General features: G+C 48.0%; 1 protein-coding gene across 1 annotated transcript in view; it reads left to right on the top strand.

Annotated features, from left to right (window-relative positions):
• Positions 1-15,336, top strand: part of SMAD7 (SMAD family member 7) — a 54,304-nt gene extending 38,968 nt beyond the window's left edge. The window contains exon 4 of the mRNA XM_077346757.1: positions 12,930-15,336. Within this exon, the coding sequence (XP_077202872.1) occupies positions 12,930-13,468 (539 nt within the window). The 3' untranslated portion in view covers positions 13,469-15,336. The remainder of the gene's footprint in view (positions 1-12,929) is intronic.
• Positions 15,337-22,408: the final 7,072 nt, after the last annotated feature.

The raw sequence follows: 22,408 nt of genomic DNA, 5'->3' as shown, positions 1-22,408 counted from the left end.
GAGATTTCCATCCAAGCCAGGTCCAGACCTGCTTAGCTTGAGAAGTCGGAGTTGCATCTCAGGTATCTTCAAACTGTTTTCTGTAGGCAGCGTTTCAAATGAAATGTGTACGTGTCTAAGGGTTCAAGGTTGATAGTTATCATGTGGCCTTGGCAAAGGGGGAGAGGTATGCGCTATCTCTCGCTTGTGGGATGAGTTCCTTCTTTTGGCCAGAAGAGCTGTTCTGTTGTACCTACAGCGTTGGATGAAGAAAGCAAGGCATGGGAACAGGCGTGCGAAACAGCTATAGCTGGAGGTGAAGGGGGAAAAACGTTTTTGGGGAGCATGTTCACCTGAACGCAAACATGGCACTTCTACACATGCTAAATAATGCAGTCTTAGGCCATTTCAGCAAGTGGGTTTTGACACTTCAGACAGTCGTTACACCATGCATTGAAGGCAGATAGAAAGAGTCTTATTTGGCGTGTGTGAATGTGCCCTACGAGACAAGCAGAGTAGGTGCAGATAGGGAACGTTAATTTATTTTATTGGAATAGCATCTGCTGATGCAGCAGCACGCCAGGTTGCAGAGCATACAGAATTCTGCACCGGGCGGGACAGAAAAGGGCGGCTAGCTCAGCAGAGGATTCTACGAAGCTCAGAGCATTTGCATAATCCTGCGCCACCAAAGAAATTGGACCCGAAGCCTTTCTAAGAAACACGAGGCTGCCACTGAAAACGGCAGCGCTGGGGTGGAGAAGCAATAGGGTCGAAACACATTTGGTCTTCTGTGCTGTTAGTTCTGTATAGTTTTTATGACGTTTTTATTCTGTTTTTAATTGTGCACCGTAATAATCAATCAGAGCCTCTTGTGGCGTAGAGTGGTAAGGCAGCTGTCTGAAAGCTTTCCCATGAGGCTGGGAGTTCGATCCCAGCAGCCGGCTCAAGGTTGACTCAGCCTTCCATCCTTCCGAGGTTGGTAAAATGAGGACCCACCTTGCTGGGGGGGTAAATCCGTAATGACTGGGGAAGGCACTGGCAAACCACCCCATATTGAGTCTGCCAGGAAAATGCTAGAGGGCGTCATCCCAAGGGTCAGACATGACCCTGTGCTTGCACAGGGGATACCTTTACCTTTAATAATCAATCAGCAAGTTTTACATTATTTTATTGTACAGCTCAACTTCTGAGTTCCCACCTGTTAAGGTTGTGTTGTGTTCCCTTTTTGGTTTTGGGGTGGAGAAACGAAACACTCTCTTTCGTACCCAGTTTTAACATCTTGACCGGCTCCATCATGGACACCCAAGACTTTAGCAATCTTAAATCGATTCAGGTGTCGGGTCTGAAGCAGCAGAACAAATTTAGAGTCCAGGAGCACCTTTAAGACAAGGCAAGTTTTATTGGGTGCACGAGCTTCCATGTGCAGGAGTAGTTCCTCAGAGAGAAGTTTTGTCTTGAATAAAGCTTGGTTGGTCTTAAAGGCACCATTTTATTATTATCTTAAATAATGAGGAACGGGGGAGAGATGGCTGTGGAGAGGCTAGGGGCAGACAATTTAGGGTCACACGTTTGTAGTAGAAAGATTCTCGGGTTTGGTCACAGGGTAGCCATAGGTTTGCAGCTGCGTTGGGTCAGCAGCTTGCCAGTCTAGGGTTGTTTTGTGGGTAAACAAACTTACTTTTATTTACCCCCCCCCCAAAAAAAAAAACAAGGGCTTTGGAGGGTATTGAAATAAAGAATCCTTTTGGACTCAGCGAATGTGTGAAAGAAGCCAATATCTTTAAAGGGAGTGAAGGAGAAAGAGATGCAGGAAGAAAAAAAAGTTCTTGAATTTAAAACGCGGCGGGCGGAGGGGGGGGGGATAATTAGACTGGGCTGTATACCAGAGAACAGCGAAGAGGGCCATTTACTGTAAATATTATGAATGGATTTGGCTGCATTTCTTCATCCCCGCCCTTCTCCTAAGGTTTTACCCCCCCCCCTCCTGCGCTTAAGTAGAAGTTTAGTCTTCGAGACACCACACATACTCTATAATTTGCATGGCTGATGAGGCCTTTTGCCTGGGACAGAGGAAGCCGGAGTCAGCTGGCTTCAGTCTAACCACCAGAGACAGCTAGGCCGGACTCTTTGTTGTGTGCGTCTCGGATCTATGTGCTTTTTCTAGCTATAAAGCATGCCCCAAGTCCGAGGCTCCTCTCTGCTGGCTTTTAAAGAAAGCACAATTAGACTTTTAAACCGGGGAAGGGGGGGGGAGTTCCCCCCCTCCCTCCTCCTCCTTCCTCTGTGGATCCTTTCTTAGCAGTCATAATTGATTACTTGTCATAATTAGGCAGCCTCAGTGACTAATGAAGCATTTATGAATCAATTTTTTTTTGTTTGCTTTTTCAGTGTCTTTAAAAAAAAATGCGCTGAGATTTAGGTCTTTCTACAGCACATCCTATTCTCATTATACACAGAAAGAGCTCCATACCCTAGGTCCATTCACATGTTTGGCTGTTGTGGTTTTTGTTGATCTTTTTTCAAATATTGCACCCCCACTTTCCCTCCGTTGCCTCACAACATCCCTGCGAGATGGCTTATGCGTAGGGAGAGCCATGGCACAAAGTGGGGATTTAAACCTGTGACTTTCTGATCTTAGGGTGGGTGCTAGCAACTAACCCATGCTTGCTCTAGACAGCCCCAGAAGTGTTTGGCCTCTGAGACCACAGTAAAAGATACCTTCAGATTGTCCCCTAGATTGGGCTTTTTGATCCTACGGACATCTTTGGAAATCTTGAGTTCAACCGCACAATGGCTGCTGAGGGAGGCGGAGCCAAGCCCAAAATGGCGGCTGTGGGAGGCGGAGCCAATGGGAAAACATCCAGGAATCCAGGTTATGCATATCTCTAAGGGTAACGGCAACATTCCAGGCATAAATGGTGCCTTTTCATCTACACACCAAGTCACATTTCCGGCAGCCGGTCAAAATCCCTGCTGGGCAACCCCTCCTTGGCCCTCCCCCTTTCTCAAAACACTTGGTGAGCATCAGGAAAGATGCTGGCGGGTGCTGTGGTGCCCACGGGTGCCATGTTAGGGACCCTTGCCATGGAAGCTTAGGTAGGTAGATGTTAGGTAGGTAGATGTTAGGCAGGTAGATGTTATACCCATGGGCTGACCAGAGCAGTCTAGTTAGAATGAACAGCTCCCTCTTGAGTTGCATGCTCAGGATGCCCTGTCTGGCATTCCAGGCTTCACCCTTAAGGACCTGGGGGTGGGGTGGAGAGGCATGTTTCAGAGTTTGGATTGAGTAAAATAAAAGTGGTGTATGTATTGTGAAAGAAATATAAACAGACCCAAGCGAAGCGAGCTATAGAGTCTGCATAGCCCGTAGCTTAAGCGTGTCTTTACAATGAGCAAAACGTGTGACTGTAGCAAGGGACTGCAGGATTCGAATCCTAGGCTGTAGAAGAGGCCTGGAAACTTCTTGCCTCTTGGAGTGGTGATTTTGAGGGGAAATGGCATCTTAAGTAAGGGAACGCGAGTGCTGTATTTGTATGGTGGTCACCTTCTTTAGATGTTACGTCTCACTGGGATAAATTATTTTCTCTAGGTTTCCCTTTGGAAGAGGAAATTCATTATTTATGAGCATGCTCTATCAGAAAGTCCTTAGGGTGCTCTTGCACTCCTAACAGCGACAGAAAGTCCCTTTAAGTAGTTTTTGGAGAATTCCTGTATTCCAGAGGAGAATCTGAAGGTTGAACAGTAGTAATCTCCCTAATGTGACCCTGCAACTGAGCTGTGATCAGAACCCAAGACTCACCTGGTGCATCAAATCCGTCTTTTTGCACCATGCAGAAGAAAAAAAAACTGTAGGGGCAGGATCGAATCCCTCCTGAGTCACAGAATTTGGTTTATTTGTAGTTTTGCACTCTCCAGGTTGTGTCAGAAATCATGAATTGGTTGATATCCGGAGAAACAGCCATGACCTAAAAGGATAAATCCCCTCTACCGCTTGGTTTTTCCTAACGTTGTTGAGGGAAAAGCCTGTTCCCCAGAACATCTCTGCAGATTTCTTTTCCTTCTGGCTTTATGATTTAGCGGAGGTTGGGAAACGTTCTCCCTCCAAGTAGGTGTGATGTGGGGAGAGATCCCATAATAACGTGAGACCTTGGGTTATTTCAGGCCTGCACAGGTTGGGACCGAACCAGGGAAAGGCAATCCCCACTTTATATTCAGCAGAAGAACAGGGCGGAGAATTTTTATTATTATTATTTATTTATTTGGATTTTTATACCGCCCTAGCATACGGCTCTGGGCGGTTTACATAAAACATGGTAGAATAATTACATGGAAAATTATAACTCAGGGGTAGTCAACCTGTGGTCCTCCAGATGTTCATGGACTACAATTCCCTTGAGCCCCTGCCAGCAAACGCTGGCAGGGGGCTCATGGGAATTGTAGTCCATGAACATCTGGAGGACCACAGGTGACCACCTACACGCTCTCCAATTGCTCTCTCCAATACTGAGGCCTAGCAACTTGCTTTTTAAGTTGATAGCACCAATAAGTCACATAAGCACTGCTGTGGATTCCACAGACTTGCGGTTTTAGAACAGCAAAGATTTGATTATCCCCATGTTTCCCCCTCGAGGGAAAAATAAACTTTACGAAATTTCCATGTTCCATCCCTTTTGTTCTCCACACAAAGGAGAGCTATTCAGAGGGCATCTGTACAGTCGAGATGAGAACCGCGTCTCTTTCTTTTTTGAAGCAATCCGCTTGAGTTCGTAGGCTTCCTTCATGTGCTGAATAGTAAGAACTTCCTAATTAGAAGCAGGAGCCAATTTACAGTCTGGCTTGCGAAATCTGCAGATTAAAGGCCCCATAAGCAGCCATTGACATGATGGCCTGTAATGGCTGCTAAAGTGATGTTATGGCCTGTCGTGTCAAAAATCCACCGATTAAGTAGTCCCTAAGTACATGTTGACACCACAGTCTGACTTTCCTTGGAGTCTTTTGTCTGTGCCGTTTTTGTACAGTCACAATGGAAGGACATGGGAGATTCGGTTTCCGAGAGACACACCCTCCTCATTTGGACATGGAGAGGACATGTCTCGAACGACGACAAGAAAGCTGCTTGCTTCTTCATAAACAACAACGTTGTTGGATCCTTGATCGTATTCGTCTCCAGTCTGATTTGAAGATCAGGGCAAGAATGGAAGTTTTTTGGTGAAGGGGACAGGGATCCGGACTGTCATTGAACATGTCATGCTAACGCTCAGGCTTTGTTGTAGCAGGGTTTCAGTTCTGTTTTCAGGTTTCTGCAGTCCAAATCTTACTGCGTTGCTTATTGGATGTCTCATACCCCCGTTGGTTTAAATTGTCTCACACTGTGTGATCTGCCTTGAGGTTAGATGCAGGGAGGGGCTGTGTCTCCATGGAAGAGCCTTTGCTTGGCCTGCAGAAGGTCCCAGGTTCAATCCCTGGCATCTCCAGTTACAAGAACCAGTCAAGGGGTGGTGGCAGAGACCTCTGCTTGAGACGCTGGACAGCTGGTGGCAGTCTGTGTAGACCAGCCTTTCTCAGCTTTATCACTGTTGAAAAACCCCTGAAACATGATTCAGGCTTTGAGAAACCCCAGAAGTGGCACGATGATGCGGAGTAGGGTGGGGAAGAAGTCTTTAACAGATTTTTAAAACAAATATTTTAAAAATTAATTAACTCTCACCCGTTTGGGAAACCCTTCCAGGGCCACCAAGAACCTCCAGAGTTTCACAAAACCCTAGCTGAGAAAAGCTGCAGGATAAAGTCTTGACCTTGATGGACAATACAGTACAAGGCAACCTCATATGACTCTTTGTGTTAAATCTGGGTGAGAAAGCCATATTATTAAAAAGGAGAAATAAACAATGTAAAGAATACTTTCGGACCCAACTTGCTGGATACAGCTGGGGTAGCATCATTTATCTACATAGATAATTACTGCTGCTGAATCCCCCCCAACCCCATCCCCGGCTAAAGTGACTCTTATGCCCGTGGACATCTGGACAATTGTCCATGGACACCTGTAGTCCGTGGACACCTGGAGAGCCACCGTTTGGCCACGCCTGCCTTAAATCAAGACTTGAGTCAAGTAAAAGATGGAGAACGTAGTGTCCTAATTATATGTGGTTATGTGGTCCAAAGGCCAGGAAAGTATGGTTGATGAACCCAATAAGTGTGCTTATGGTTGACACCAGGCATTTAGAAAATACTTAACACAATCTCCCACTTGGTTGATTTTGTCAAGATGGATGAAAGGAGAACTCTATGGCTGTCCGTCCTTAGACAGCTGCTGTTACAATTACTTAGCGCTCTGAACATCTGGCAGGAGGCTCACAGGTGCATATGTACACAGTCTGCATTCCCAGATCCTGCACTCAGAGGCCTCTGTAAAATTTTCCAGTATTCTTACAGGATCGCTCTCAACTGCAGAGGTTGTGCTAGAATGCCTGCTCACAATAAACTGTGTCCTTCCTTTGGTTCTTGGCCTGTGTTTTCTTATCTCAGGTGTAATTGTAAGGCTGGTATTTACCAAGAGATTTCCTAGGCATCACCTCTGCAAACCAACAACGCGTTTGTTCCCGATTGCTGTTTCCTTTTGTTGAACACTTTTGCTTTCTAATCCCACCTGCCTGAGTGCAGAGTCCAAAACTGGATTCAGAGCTCTGATCCTAAATCAAGAAGAAGGAATCCCATTGCAGCAAAACAAAACCAAAAGGATTATGTGCAGCACTGATTGGCTAGTTCTCGGATCACGCAAGCCTCTTTTAAAACCATTTTGCGCCTCTTTTAAAAGCAACGACATAGGAATACGCGGGACAAACAAGCCTTTGTTCTCAACGTTGGTGGAGCTAACTTTAGAACAAGCCTTGACCAAGATTTTTCAAGGGCTGACAGCCGTATGTTCTGCGAGCTGCATGCAACATGAACCATAAACAGTAGTTTGTCACCTGCAGTGTTCGTGATTACGATAAGCAAATTAGGTTAATTGCATTCTGTTGAAAATACAGATTAACTGCTATCAGCAGCTGATACGTTACTGATCTGCCCTTCGATTCAGATAGCTAGGTGTGGTGCCAGCTCATGGGAACATTCGCAGCCAAGAGCTGGCGCTCCTTAGGATGGTTGGAAAGTTCTTCCAGCGTTGAGAGAGGGCCATTTAACAGGGAGTTACAAGGGATGTAAGATCTCTGTAGTAGAGATTTCACAATTTACTTCAGTTGCGCCTTTTCTGAATGTCAATCTATGTTTAGGAACTGGGTAGCGATACACTCAGGGTCCGGCCACCCACTGTACCACGTTTAAACTGGGATGTTTTCAGAAAGCGGGCAAGGTTTTTGCCTGCTGGGGCTTCCGGTTGGCTAGTGGAGGTTTGATTGGCTGTGCAGATTTTGGGGAACATAATGTCTCCCCCTGCAGCACAGGGGTGCTTCACTGGCAGTCTTCAAGCAAAGGTTGGATAAACACTTTTCTTGGATGCTTTAGGATGCGTAGGGGGTTGGACTAGATGGCCTGTATGGCCCATTCCAACTCTATGATTCTATGATTCTAGGGGTCTTCATTGTGTAGTTGTGGGCAGGCTGTGGTCACCATTTTGTAACGGACTCTGTGTCCCTCAGCGGCCATTTTGTGGCTGCACCAACCACATGACCTGGGGGTGCAGGCTCTTAACGGATGGGGATCCCCGGTGGTTTGGGTTCAAAGTTTGATTACTGCACAGTGTGGTTTGGCATTGATTGATGGATTTGCGTTGTTTGTAGTCCGCTTTTCCATTTAGATTCCAGGCAGATAAACCCATGTAGTCCGTGAGATATGTTATAAGAAGATTGGCAGGATGTTGGAGTACTTGGATCTCTTGTATGACCCAAGAGGGGTCTTCTTAGGTTCTCAGGATATAAAAGAACGTGGTTGTGTGAAGGACCCCAAATGGAAATGCCACAGAGGTCAGCTCAAATTAGGGAGGTCTGTAGTGGCGACTGGCCATGGTGACTGAGGGGAACCTCCACATTCAGAGGCAACAAACCTGCGAATTCTAGAGTCAGGAGGCAACACCTGGGGAAGGCCTTGTCTTATATGCTCTGTCTGAGACAGGATGCTGGCCAAATGGACCTCTGGTCTGATCCAGCTGGGCTCTTCTGATGTTCTTAGGAAGGCCTCGGCCTCTCTGCCCTGTTGTTGACCCTCCAGAGGAACTGGCTGGCCCCTGTGAGAGACAGGAGGCTGGACTGGATGGACCCCTGGTCTGACCCAGCAGGGCTCTCCTGATGTCCTTAGGAAGGCCTCAGCCTCTCTGCCCTGTTGTTGGCCCTCCAGAGGGACTGGTTGGCCCCTGAGGGAGACAGGAGGCTGGACTAGAAGGACCACTGGCCTGATCCAGAAGGGCTCTTCTTAAATCCTCAAATTCCTTCACTGTGATTATTCTACAGAAGGACATTATTTGACTTCATCCACACATCCTAAAATAGGTCAGACAGAAAGAGAAACGACTTGTGAATGTCTCTTCAGTGAACTTTGTGGCAGAGCAGAGATTAGAATCTGGGTCTCTTTGAATCCCGGTCCAATGTAGGTGCTAGTAGCCCATTACTGTGACTAGTAGCCCACTTAAGTGGTCAGTAGCCATCTGGTAAACAGATTGTGCAGAGCAGAGTTAGTCAAACTGCGGCCCTCCAGATATCCATGGACTACAATTCCCATGAGCCCCTGCCAGCGAACGCTGGCAGGGGCTCATGGGAATTGTAGTCCATTGGAGGGCTGCAGTTTGACTATCGCTGTTGTAGAGTTCCCTGCCAGGGACTTTGCCACACCTGGTCTGTGTAAATATCCTCCCATATCTCTTAAGTGATCACCAGTTTGGTGACCAGGGGGATGGGACAGCCACATCCCACGGCAGGGTACCCCTCCGTGATCGCTTGCCAAAACCTGCCCTAACCTTTAGGGCCCCACCACCCACGTAGGGTATCTGGTTCTCGAGGTTGTCAGGAGCGTCCCCTTCTACGTGGTAAAACCTCTCGTTTTCTGGGAGACACAATGGAGGAGCCGGCTTGCACTTAACCAGGCGAAAGGAGAGCCTGCAATTTATCCAGGCTGGGCAATTAACATAATCTGAAAACTTTGCTTCCCTGACGTCTGTCTCCCAAATTGCTGGGTGGACCATCGAAATGCAGGAGATGAAAGAGGAAAGAATGCACTCGGAGGGATTTTCTTCTCTCTGCTTCTGCTTCTCTCGCCGTGGGGTGGCTGCAGGCTGAAGGGGGGAGAGGTTTCTCTTGCCCCAGATTAGAGAGATGCGTCCCTCTGGTTCCCACTGTCGGCCTCCATTTTTCGGATCGAGGAAAGAGTCCTTAAAGAAACGCTGGCTTTTTTCTTTCCTTGAAAGCCCCTGCCTTTGCATCCTCCCCCCCCCCCCTCTCCCCTTCCAAAGTCTTATGTTGAAGTAGTTTTGGAAAGTTAGGTTAAAAGTAATTTGATCTCCGAGTTCCCTCCAAACTCTTTTTCTCTCTCCCTCCTGCTCTTGCTCAGCTCCCCCCCCCCTTTATGTGGTGCTGTGTTTCAGTGGGATAGTTGTGAGGCACTGCAGAGGTGTGTGTGTGGGGGGGGAAACAGCCGAAAGCTAACATCGGGGTCTCTCTTAAACCCGTAACCCTCCACTCTTTTGAGGGCCCTCCCCCTTCTTTTCCTTCTCCGAGGGAGTGGCTGTAAACTTTTTAACTTTCTAACTACGAAAAGTTTGGCTTGGGGTTTTTTGTGTGTGTGTGTGTGTGTGTGTGTGTGTGTGTGTGTGTGTGTGTGTGTTTTAAGCGGCAGCCTCAAAGCCACTGAGGAAATATTTTCCTAGCTGGCATCGAAATGTGGAAATTGCATGAAACGATCTTCCCCCTCCCTTTACAAAACACACACACACACACACAAAGTATAACGCTGAATTGAAGCAGAAGACATTTTGCCAGGGCCTGAACGCTGTGGGTTGCTTCGGCTCGGGAAGCATATTGCAGAAAGGAGAAGGAAATGCAATGGCGTGAGCGAGGTCAGGGGAGGCCTGGCGACCCCCAAGAAGAGGGGAAGAACTCATTTGACATAGGCCACGCGTGCGAGCAGATATTTTCATGTAATTTGGATTGATGCTGCTTCTTTTGTTGTTTGCTTGTTTTAAAAAAAAAAGGTGCCGGCATTCATGTAGACGGTTGCACAGTCACCCCCACAGAACATGGGAGACTCCCTCCCCCAAAGGTGCCTATACTAAGTACCAGTGAATACCCCCCTCAAAGAAAACCCGGAAAAAGTTGTGATTTGGGTCACGTGGCAGTAGGGTTACTGGGAGTTTCAAGCACCAAGGGAGTTTCAAGCACCAAGTTGGTCATTCTCTACAGCAGGGGTAGTCAACCTGTGGTCCTCCAGATGTTCATGGACTACAATTCCCATGAGCCCCTGCCAGCATTTGCTGGCAGGGGCTCATGGGAATTGTAGTCCATGAACATCTGGAGGACCACAGGTTGACTCCCCCTGCTCTACAGCCCACCCTTCCAAGCAGCTGTTTTCCCCATGAGCACCCATCTCTGTAGTCTGGAGATGAGTTGTCATTCTGGGGGATCCCTGAGTCACGTCTTGAGGGTGACATCCCTTCATGCAGTTCGCCAAACTGTGGGTCTCATGGTCATTGTCGCCCACGAATATCTGGAGAGCCGCTGATTGGCCACCCGTACCTTTGTGGGAGCCATGGTGGAGCAAAGCTGTTTTCCTCAAATGCCACGCCACTACTATATCTGTTTGCATCAGGCCTGCCGCCTATCCTGTTTAGAATTCCTTTATACTGCGTTATGCCGGGCAGGAGAAGGCGTCTTGAACGCCGCAGGCCCAAAACGTTTATTCTGGACGCAGATCTTTGTTGCTCTCGCATGGGCCAGGGTTCCCTGTTTTTGTTGGGAGCCCTTGTAACAGGGCTCTAAGTAGACGCGAAGGAAGGCCCAGGCGGGTTGAAAGGTGTCGGAAGGATGTTTTGGAATGCAGACATGTTTTCTTATATACTCATGGCCGCTGTTGAAAAACCAGGAAACCCGGGCCAGGTTTAGTAAGCTCGGGAGGGCAGGGACAAGCCGCGTTTCATCTTCTCCGTTCCCTTTCTCACAAAACCGAACCGTTCCGTGATCTTGCTTGTCCGAATCGTCACGGAGCGAATGTGGTTCACTTGGCAGCTTTTCTGAGGGGGATCTTCGGTTGACGTATATCCTTCTAGCCCCGATTGGGATAATTGTCTTTCCTTCTGTTTAGCTAGGCAAGAGTAAGGGGGAAGGCTTTGGTGGGGGAAGGAGAGGAAAGCAGTTCCCCTCCCACTACCCCCTCCCGCTGCATTTTTTTTTTTTTTTTTTGCTAACAAATGCAAGACTTCCGGTCTCCACCCTGCCACCACAAACCGCAGCCTAACTGCAATTCAATCAGATTTATAGCTCATCTGACGTCTGCATCCTTCAGCATTTATGGCCAGAGATCTGGCTATAGGCGTAAATAAGGGCTTGTAAATTATAGCAGACGATTTTGCCCATCCCCTTTTGTCTGGACCAAGGCGACGTTAAACTCTCCTTTTATGACTCTCTCTCTCTCTCTCTGGTAATGATGGAAGGAGGGCGAATTTATTATATGAATCAAAACTAGGGATGGGCTTTTAAGAACAGATTGATGTATGCAGCTGGTTAGACTTACGCGATACCTAGCTGTCTGTCCTGCTTATCCACATTTGACATCGGAAAAAGATGTCTGCAGCTGATTAGCGTGCTTTTCGGCATTATGTTATCTGCCATTGATTTACTCTTGGCTTAAACTGGATAGCTGCATCTAGGATTTAAAGGCCAGCTTTGGGGAGGTGGGGGGCAGAGGCAGAAGCGGCGGATTGTACCGGGTGGCACGAAAGATAGGTTGTTCAATGTTATCCACTAGTTCTTTGACCACAATATTCACGAATAGGCCCCACCCTTTGGCTCTCCTCATGAATATCAAGTACATTGTCACAGTGGGGAAAATATTTGTGGTTGCAGCAAAGATCAGGCCTGTTTCCACTGCTAGACCTGGATTTCATTGTCCGTGGAGAGCTCACAGTGAGTTTTGTCCAGCTCTTTGCGAATCGCAGCACCCTACAGTTGACATCCTAAAGCATCCAAGAAAGTGTGTATCCAACCTTTGCTTGAAGACTGCCGGTGAGGGGGAGCTCACCACCTCCTTAGGCAGCCTATTCCACTGCTGAACTACTCTGACTGTGAAAATTTTTTCCCCTGATATCTAGCCTATATCGTTGTACTTGAAGTTTAAACCCATTACTGCGTGTCCTCTCCTCTGCAGCCAACGGGAACAGCATCCTGCCCTCCTCCAAGTGACAACCTTTCAAATACTTAAAGAGGGCTATCATGTCCCCTCTCAACCTCCTTTTCTCCAGGCTTATCATTCTGGTCAACCAAGTTAGGAACCATCCTTCCAGCCAGTGGTCTGACTTATAATGCTTCTTATTATTGGCTACACAGAAGTGCTGCCCTGACATGGATGCCCAAGGCTGGTCATATTTCAGAAGCTAAGTAGGATCCGCCCTGGTTAGCATGTGGATGAGAGACCATCAAGGAAGCACAGGGTTGCTACACAATGGACAAACCCACTCCATTGGTGTCTTCTCTTGACTCAAGGGCACTTTGTGTGTGTCCAAAACATCTTAAGGTCATTGCTGACCTAGGGCCACCCCATAGGGTGTTCAAGGCAAGAGATTGGACCCTTGAACTCCTTGGTGGCCTCCCATCCCCATGCTAACCAGGGCCAACTGTGCTTGGTTTCCAATATCTGGTGAGATCAGGGTAGCCTGGGCCTTCCAGATGAAGAAGTTTTAAGCCTGTTGCGTTATCTTCGCTGCATTATTGTCCCAGCATTAACGCCCGTTTGTTTCTCCTCTCCTCTAGATTCCCAAGTTCTTCAAGAGCCGGGGGATCCGTCACACTGGTGCGTGGTGGCATACTGGGAAGAAAAGACGCGTGTGGGTCGGCTATATTCTGTCCAAGAGCCCTCCCTGGATATCTTCTACGATCTACCTCAAGGCAACGGCTTCTGCCTCGGACAGCTCAACTCGGACAATAAGAGCCAGCTGGTTCAAAAGGTCCGCAGCAAAATCGGCTACGGCATCCAGCTGACCAAGGAAGTCGACGGGGTGTGGGTTTATAACCGCAGCAGTTACCCCATTTTCATCAAGTCGGCCACACTGGACAACCCCGACTCCAGGACGTTACTGGTTCATAAAGTGTTCCCAGGGTTTTCCATCAAGGCGTTCGACTACGAGAAGGCCTACAGCCTGCAGCGGCCCAATGACCACGAGTTCATGCAGCAGCCGTGGACTGGCTTCACCGTTCAGATCAGTTTTGTGAAAGGCTGGGGCCAATGCTATACCAGACAGTTCATCAGCAGTTGCCCGTGCTGGTTAGAGGTTATCTTTAATAACCGGTGACTTGAGACTCCACGACCGGACTCAGCAATGACATTTTATAACTACTTTGCTGCTAAAATATCTCCTTCTGAGGGCTTGCTTTCTTCATGCAAACTGTTTTTGTTTGTTTTGTTTGTTTCTGTTTTGAGAAATAGCTTATGGGAAGATTTTTCTCTCTCTCTCTCTCTCTCTTTCTCTCTCTTTCTCTTTTTGGATTCGGTATTTTTATTTTACTTTTTAATTTTAAAAATGTGTGAACGACCAATAACTCAGAAGGGGAGAAGAAGGCACCTAGGGGAGGGGAGGGGAGGGGAGGGGAGGGGAGGGGGGGTGAGAATTTGTTTGAACGTTTTGTCATGACTGATCGTTTTGTGACGCTTTAACTTATTGCCCAAACCCGGTGAGTGGAATTGGATGCAACTTGGGGTTTTTTGTTTTGGAAAGTTCCCTCTTTTGGATACAAAGGATTTTCCGGCGTTTTCTTTTTTTTTTAAACTTTTCTAAACCCGACACAGCTCCGGGAGTGCGTGTGCGCTCCCTTGGATACAGAGTTCGTGTGCACTTAAGGCCACCCTTCCTCCGTTCATCACTGTGGAGGATACAGATCTTGCTACACTAAAGGGTTTCGTGTACCGAGATCCGTTTATCCTCCATCGAAAGGAACAGAGAAGCCACAGGAAATGGCGGAACTCCGTAAGCACTTTGGAACTCTCGGGGCTCACAAGGAAATTGCTGGATAACCTCCCCCCCCCTTGTTCAATGAACGGCAGGTTCCTCACCAATGTGGTGCTAAATCTTCCATACGAGTCCCACAGCTGTCAAGAGACCGACCCCATTTCTTTGCGTGTGTCCTGCCACACGCACGTCACTCCACCTTGCTCTGTCTTCTGCCTTTGTGAATCATTTCAGCTGTTGTTGGTTGCAGAGGCACCAGTTCCTTTGCTGGTGGTAGGAAGGAAGCCGACCCCTTTTGGGGGGGGGGCATGCAAACCCCAAACGGTCAACTGGCATAAGAACAAGTGGATTCGTACATGTGGAAAGGCAGCTTGGGGAGAGCAAATGCAGCAAAGCCCCCCCACCCCCTTGCCAATAAATTATTTTGTTCTCAATCTCTGGCCTCTCTTTCCAATCCACCCCTGGCTGTAGCAGAACCCTGGGGTTTCTGCACTTCACCTCTGTGTCACTGTGGGGAGTGGGGGGGAAGGCTCATGCGCACAAGGAAGTGTGCGATAGAGGACACCCGTATTTCATGTGTTGTGATCATCCGTGCGGTGGAGAAAACTGGAAGGGCGTGTGGCCTCCCTTTCTCACATTGATCCAAGGTGGAGAAGCTACCATTTTTCTTTCCTTTTTTTTTTTTTTCTCCAAAGGACGAAAAGGATTTTCAGTATTTATCTCCTTGAAGCCTGGCCCATTCAGGGTTATCACGACAGTACTGTTTGCATCCAGAATTTTGCAAGTCAGTTCATTTCTTCTTGAATTCATACACTTCGTATGATGATTTTACACTGTTCTCGGCTCAGTGAGCATGTTTGGACCTTAACATAAGCTATTTTTCTAAATATAAGAAAGGTTTAAGTGAACAAAAGAAGCATTCTCATTGGAATTTTAGCATTGAAGTGCTTTCGGAAATTGAAAAAAAAACACGGCAACAAAAAGAGACTCCTGGGGGGGGGAACAACCCCTGAGATTTATTAAAGAAAAAAAATTGTATTTTATGTTATATATAAATATATTATTACTTGTAAATATAAAGACGTTTTATATGCATCATTATTTATGTATTGTGCAATGTGTATAAACAAGAAAAATAAGAAAAAAGATGCACTTTGCTTTAATATAAATGCAGATAACAAAATGCCAAATTAAAAAAAAAGAGATAAAAATCACACGCTTGGTGTGTTGTTTTCCCCGCCCCCCCCCCCTTTCTTTCAGGAACATTATCGTCCGGCTGAATGTTCTGTAAAGAAGTCCTTTCCCTCAAAAATTTCCAAGAATCGGATTTTGTAGGATGGATGTGAAAACATACAGACATTAAAACTTGAGGACTATCTTAGGGACTTTCCCTGTCTCCGCTGCAAAAGATGTTTTCGCATCAAAAAGGAACTCTACATTTGATGCAACATGGCACATGGCTTATTTTCCCAGAATGATACAAAGGAAACCAGCATTTTAAAAGTATAGGTTTCCTTGTAGCAGAAACGGGTCACTCAGGCAGGGCTGCCACTGTTAGCATGACATGGGAGAGTCAACATAAGGGTCAGTCTTGCCTTCCTTTAGGGCAGGGGTAGTCAACCTGTGGTCCTCCAGATGTCCATGGACTACAATTCCCATGAACCCCTGCCAGTGTTTGTTGGCAGGGGGTCATGGGAATTGTAGTTCATGAATATCTTGAGGATCACAGGTTGACTAGCCCTGCTTTAGGGCAGTGGTTCTTAATCTCCCTAATGCCGCGACCCTTTAATACAGTTCCTGTTGTAGTGACCCCCAACCATAACATAATGCAAGGTTTCTTTCACAGAATTTAAACCGAAACTGGCCAGTGGCTTGAAGATCCATTGTTCAGGATTGTATATAAATCAGTTATTTCCCGGGGTTTCTCAGTTCAGTTCTGCCTCTTGTCCCACCATGCCGATCTCGCTTTTTTCCGCTGCTCCAGACAGAGGAACGCTCTATCTCGCTCTACCCCGCAAGGCTGTTGTGTGGATTAAATGGAAGAGGAGCGATGTCGGCCACTTTGGGACCCCCTTGGAGAAAAGGGCGGGGTACGAACCGAGTACCGAAAACCAATGATTTGGAAGAACAAAACTTGAGTCCAGGGGCACCTTTAAGACCAACAGAGATTTATTCAGCTTTCACGTGCAGGCACCCTCCCTCAGACGAAATTGATTTGCAGACATCAGTAAAGGGATGAGGGCCACTTTGGGTCCCCCTTGGAGAGAAGGGTGGGGGAGAAGCCAGGAAAACCCATGAATGGGGGGGGGGGGCAACACAAGCAGGCCCGAGAGTAGAGCTTCTGGTTGCATCTGGGCTGGGCCGGGCGCGTGTCCAGCAGGGGCAACAGTGGCGGTGGTTGGGAACCACTGTTTTAGGGCAGGGGTAGTCAACCTGTGGTCCTCCGGATGTTCATGGACTACAATTCCCATGAGCCCCTGCCAGCGAATGCTGGCAGGGGCTCATGGGAATTGTAGTCCATGGACATCTGGAGGACCACAGGTTGACTACCCCTGCTTTAGGGAATGGTTTGCCAGCTGCCTAAATTTGTGCCACATTTGGGTATTCTTACCCAAGATCTCTGACTCATCCAATTGCTTGCCAGGTGCTGAAATAAGGATGATCAGCCTAAAAATGCAAATTGCAGGCTGCTGTAGCCTCCGTTAGAAGAGGGATCACGCAAGGAAGGGAAGAGGCCTCTCCATTTGGTTTCAGCCCAAAATCAAACCGGGCCAAAGGGCAACACCATCCCTCCACTTTGTGAGCACCCCAAAGCGAGTTGAGGCTCTGCTTGAAGCCGCAGTTTCAAGTTTACAGGTGGAAAAGAACAGCTCATGCTTCCAGACACAAACACGAGAGTGCCTGAAGCTGGATCGTACCCCTGGTCCGTCAAAGTTGGGGCACTCAGACTGGAAGCAGCTCTCCTAGGTCTCAGGACTTTCCCATCACCGGCTGCCCTGTCTCTGTACTGGAGGGGGCTGGAGCCAGACTTTCTGTCCACCGAGCAGCGGCTTTACCACTGAGCTACAACTTCTCCCCACTGAGCCGCACAGTCCCTTCAAGAGGAAGAGCAACCACTACGCAGCCAGCGGAGGGAGAACTAGGATGGTTCAAGGGGTCCAAATGATGGGAAAGGGGGTCCCCCTTAAATATTCTAAAGTCTTTTCGGACTATTTTCCTGGATGGAATCGGCTGCCTTGGAGAGTGGCACAATCTCCTTCCTTGGAAATCTTTAGGAGAGTGTTGGCTGAACACCTGTCAGGAGTGGGTGATTTTTAAGTTCCCAAGAAGGTGGGGGGGGGCTGGACTAGATGGCCCTTTAGGGTCTCTGCCAGCTCTCTTAAGATTCTGATCTTCACCTGGCCTCTGTGAAGAGTGGCCCATCGATGCTGCAATGCCCCTCTTGTGTCCACTCATTTAACTTACAACAAAGTCTGTTCTTCTGACCCTCTGCAAATTAATTTGCAGTGGAGCAGGTACATTTTAATGCCGTGGCGTTTTAGATGCCAACAGGAACTTTGGAGTGCAAGTTTGCAAGAAGGAAAGCTCTCTTCGTCCCGTACCCGTAAATCCTGTGCTTGAATCTGGCTCTTCAGACTGGGCTTCTTAAAGGTTCATGTATTGCTGCATGAATTGAAACCACGGTTGATGAGTCATTTCTTAGGTCTGCCAAGACAGGTCAGACATGGGGAAGGACTCCCAAAATAATATCCCCCTACCCACATCATGGAAAACAGTTCCTTTCCGGAAGCGGGCCAGCATGGTGCAGTGATGAAGAGCGGCAGCTTCTAATCTGGCGAGCCAGGTTTGATTCCTTGCTCGTCCACATGCAGCCAGCAAGGTGACCTTGGGCTTGTCACAGTCCTGATAGTGCTGTTCTCCCAGAGCTGTCCTATCCCAGCTCTCTCAGCCTCACCTCCCTCACAGGATACCTGTTGTAGGGCGAAGAAGGGAAGGAGCTTGTAAGCCGCTTTGAGACTCCATCGGGCAGTGGGAAGCAGGGTATAAAAACCAACTCTTCTTTCTCTCAGGATTCCCCTTGGCGTAGACCAGTCTGCGCTGGATTGGTTTCATTTCGTTCTCCTGACTCCTGGTGGAACGTGATCCGTGCCATTATCCCTCCTTTCCAACGGTGACAGCTCTTTTGTCGCAAGCTTCCCCATGCCTTCCCTTCCTGACCTGGCAAATTGGCACAATGAATACAACATCAAAGGCTTATGAGAGACAGGCGGGTGAATGCCAAGGCCTTCCTTTGGCTAAACCGGCATGGCATTCGTCTGCAGACTGGCGACGGGCCTGTGCAGACAATGCAGGTGTCTGTTGTCTGGATTTGGGGAGTGACTCCCCGAGGTAAACGTGAGCGGCCTCTCGGTTGCTTTCACATCAACATTTGCAGCCAAGAGACCTGGAGGGACCTCGGCCTGAAACCTGGAGGCAACGATTATCCAGATGCAACAGGGGAGGGAAAGGAAGCAACGAGATTTAGCAGCTCACTCCGGTGGTGGGAAGGCCCGTCGAGTGACAGCTAACTTATGGCAACCTTGTAGGGCAGTGGTCCCCAATATGGCACCCGTGGGTGCTGTGATACCCCCAAGGGTGGGGGTCCTACCCAGCACAGCTTCTGGGAGCCCACTGGAGATCCGATTGGAGCCAGCTTGGTGAAGTGGTTAAGTGGCAGACTCTAATGTGGAGAACTGGGTTTGATTCCCCACTCTTCCAGCTGGGGGACTTTAGGGCAGTCGCAGTCCCGTCAGGGCTGTTATCAGAAAGCAGTTCTTCCCGAGCTCTCCCCGGCCCCATCGACCTCACGGGGTGTTTGTTGCAGGGAGAAGAAGGGAAGATGATTACAAAACCCCACACTTCCACATGCAGCCAGCTGGGTGACCTTGGTGTAGTCACAGTCCTGTTAGAGCTGTTCTCATAGAGCAGGTCTATCAGAGCTCTCTCAGACCCATCTACCTCACAGGGGAGAGGAAGGGAAGGCAATTATAAGGCGCTTTGAGTTTTCTTTGGGCAGTGAAAAGCAGGGTGAAAAAACTCAGCTTGTGAGTTTGGCTGTGCGCATTAAACAACATAGCTTTGGTGGCATCTGCTTCCACAGTGTGGCTTATATCCTTTCTCTCAAACCTCTTTCCGAGCACATTGCTCCTCTTGTCTCCTGCACGCTGACATCCTCTCTGTGTATATCTGGATGTAGCTTAACTTCTGATGGCAGCCCTTTTGCGGTTGTGTCCACTGCCCAGTCTCAGAATTTCTAAGGTACCCACAAGCTCAGATAGGTCAGGGACCTCTGCCGGAGGGCTTGCAACGTGAGAGACCTTCAGAGGCGGTTCAAAGTCATGCAGTGCATTCCACGGCCAAGGCCATTGGGACAGGGGCTGTGGCTCTGTGGTGGAGCATCTGCTTGGCATGCAGAACGTCCCAGGTTCAATCCTTGCCTTCTCCAGGACTGGGGAGTGGGTGATGGGAAAGGCCGCTGCAGACTTCATGGCACAAGCCTTCAACAATTTGACTCCATTGTGTTTCTCCTGTGTGGAAACTCACTCCTGTGGGGTTCTGCCTGAATGCCCCTAAATCCCAGTCCCCACCCCACCCCTCCTCGACATAACAAGAGCCACACAGGGTTGTTGTGCAGATAAAAAAAGAGGAGAGGGGAAAACCAGGAGCTGCTGTGTCCTCCTCTGCAGAGAAAGGTGGGCTACAAATGAAAAATGAACTCAGAAATAAGGCAAAATATGGGAGGTGGATACAAAGCAGACTGGGGAAGAAGAAAACGAGGCCGTGAAATCGGAGAGGATGTGGGAGGTGCTCGGGAGGTGAGGCTGAGAGAGTCCTGATATCACTGCTCGATCAGAACAGCTTTATCAGTGCTGTGACTAGCCCAAGATCACCCAGCTGGCTGCATGTGGGGGAGCGGGGAATCAAACCCGGCTCGCCAGATTTGAAGTCCACACTTCTAACCACTAAACCAAGCTAGTATTAAACAGAAGAGTAGTTTTTAATTCAGATCAATACATAAAGCCAAATCGTCTACTGCAGGGGTAGTCAAACTGTGGCCCTCCATATGTCCATGGACTACAATTCCCAGGAGCCCCTGCCAGCGAACGCTGGCAAGGGCCCCTGGGAATTGTAGTCCATGGACATCTGGAGGGCCGCAGTTTGACTACCCCTGGTCTACTGGATAAAAGTCGCATTTTCACAGTTGTTAGTTTAGCTGCAATATAACATTATCATGATTACCAACCCAAACTTGTTGAATAAACTCATACAGTCATGTGTGTGTGTGTGTGTTCTACATAATAAAAATAATGACAAGTATTACATGGAACTTTGATGCAGATTTGCAAGATGTCTCTCTTAAATGAGAACGAGAACAAAAACAGGTTAGGAGAAAAGAACTAATTCAAAGTTAACCACATATTAAACCATCATGTATATATATATTTACCCATGTTGAATCAGAATAATGCTGACAGACATATAAATTACTTGCAGGAAAGATCTTAAATGGGGGACTGAATACCTTACAGCAGGGGTAGTCAACCTGTGGCCCTCCAGATGTCCATGGACTACCATTCCCATGAGCCCCTGCCAGCAAACGCTGGCAGGGGCTCATGGGAATGGTAGTCCATGGACATCTGGAGGACCGCAGGTTGACTACCCCTGCCTTACAGAGCTTGGGAACCCTAGGAGGAGAGAAGCAAACCAGAAAAGGGGAGAGGCTATGGGGGACTTTAGGAAAGGCAAGCAGAAATAATAGGGGAAGGGAAATGATATGCCTCCTACAAGTCCTTGTGGGTTCCCACTTGTACATTTCTACGTTCCAGTTCCGAGTTCAAATCCTTCCTCATCCAGCTGGTGTCCTTGGGCACGTCACTCTTCCTTTGTCCTATTTGCCAGGGTTGTTGTGAGGATGAAATTATGTGACTGCAATCTGCCCTGACTCTTGGAACAGGGTGGGGGAAGCGATCTGAACTTAATTACGGCTCATGGAGAGCTGCAGACTAGGGCTGTGTGAACAAGAGATCCGAAGGGACAGACGTTTGGCCGCGGGGCCAGATTGGCCATCTCTAGATCTCCTGCGAAAAATTTGTTTTCACCCAAACGCCTGGAGATCTGACATCCATCTTCCTCCTGCTCCTGACAGTAATCTCGCATTGTACCAAGACTCCAGTCTAATAAGTACTAAATCTCCTAATGATATGCCGCCACTCCATAAATTATAGCACAGCTAGGGGCCGTCCCCGGGTAACTCCGTGGAGCCGTAATTGCAGAGTGCAGTCAAAGAACCTCCGACCGTGGACCTCTGAGCTGATAAATCACACGTGAAATACATTGACGTCTGCAGCACAGCAAAAATGTTGTGACTTTTTTTTTTTTTGGCAATGCCTGGGACAATATACCAGGCCAAGTGGGGAAGCAGAGAAGCATTCTTAAACATATAATTATAATTTTCAGGGGGAGGGAGAGCTAGGACTGGTTTATCCAGGTAGCACATGTGGCACTTGCGATGGGTCCCGTGCTTCCAGATACCTTGTGTGGTGCCTTCTCCCCCATGGATCATAGAATCATAGAGTTGGAAGGGACCTCCTGGGTCATCTAGTCCAACCCCCTGCACTATGTAGGACACTCACAACCCTCTCGCTCATCCACAGTAACCTGCGGTGTCAATACAGACTGGTATCCCCATACCTATGTGAGCCTGTGGCCAGTATTATACTATTAATATATATAAGGACTTGTCACTGATGAAAGAACTGAAAACGGAGATTACCTGGATTCCGTTTTGACAGAAGTCCTAAAGAATAAAGAAACAAGGAAAACCACAAAAATAGGACATTTTTCATTATTTTACGAATATATTTATCATATTGCCAGTGGATAGTTTCTCTCTGTTTAGTTGCCAAGGTCGTTCAGCCCACATTCATGCACTATCAGGGCTGTGACTAGCCAACAGTGGCAGAGTGGGGAATCAAACCCAGCTTGCCAGATTAGAAGCCACCGCTGTTAAACGCTACACCAAGGAGGAGAGGTGCTCCATGCCGGAAGATGCCTAAGTGATAGGGCCACTTAGAGTACACAGCACAATTGAGTACAGCTTTTTAGAAAACCTGTTGTTTTACACATAACACCGAACAAAAGTGAATTCACATTTGGCAAGCACTCTGGCTTGGATTTGGGAGGTGAACAGAAGGCCTGACATGAAAGACAACCGAGCAGGAGCAGAAGGAAGCCACTGGAAATCTC

The sequence above is a fragment of the Paroedura picta genome, chromosome 7, assembly GCF_049243985.1.
Source record: "Paroedura picta isolate Pp20150507F chromosome 7, Ppicta_v3.0, whole genome shotgun sequence".
NCBI classification, from domain to species: domain Eukaryota; kingdom Metazoa; phylum Chordata; class Lepidosauria; order Squamata; family Gekkonidae; genus Paroedura; species Paroedura picta.
Note: the sequence above shows the minus strand (reverse complement) of the source record. Positions and strands in the feature narration are given on the sequence as shown.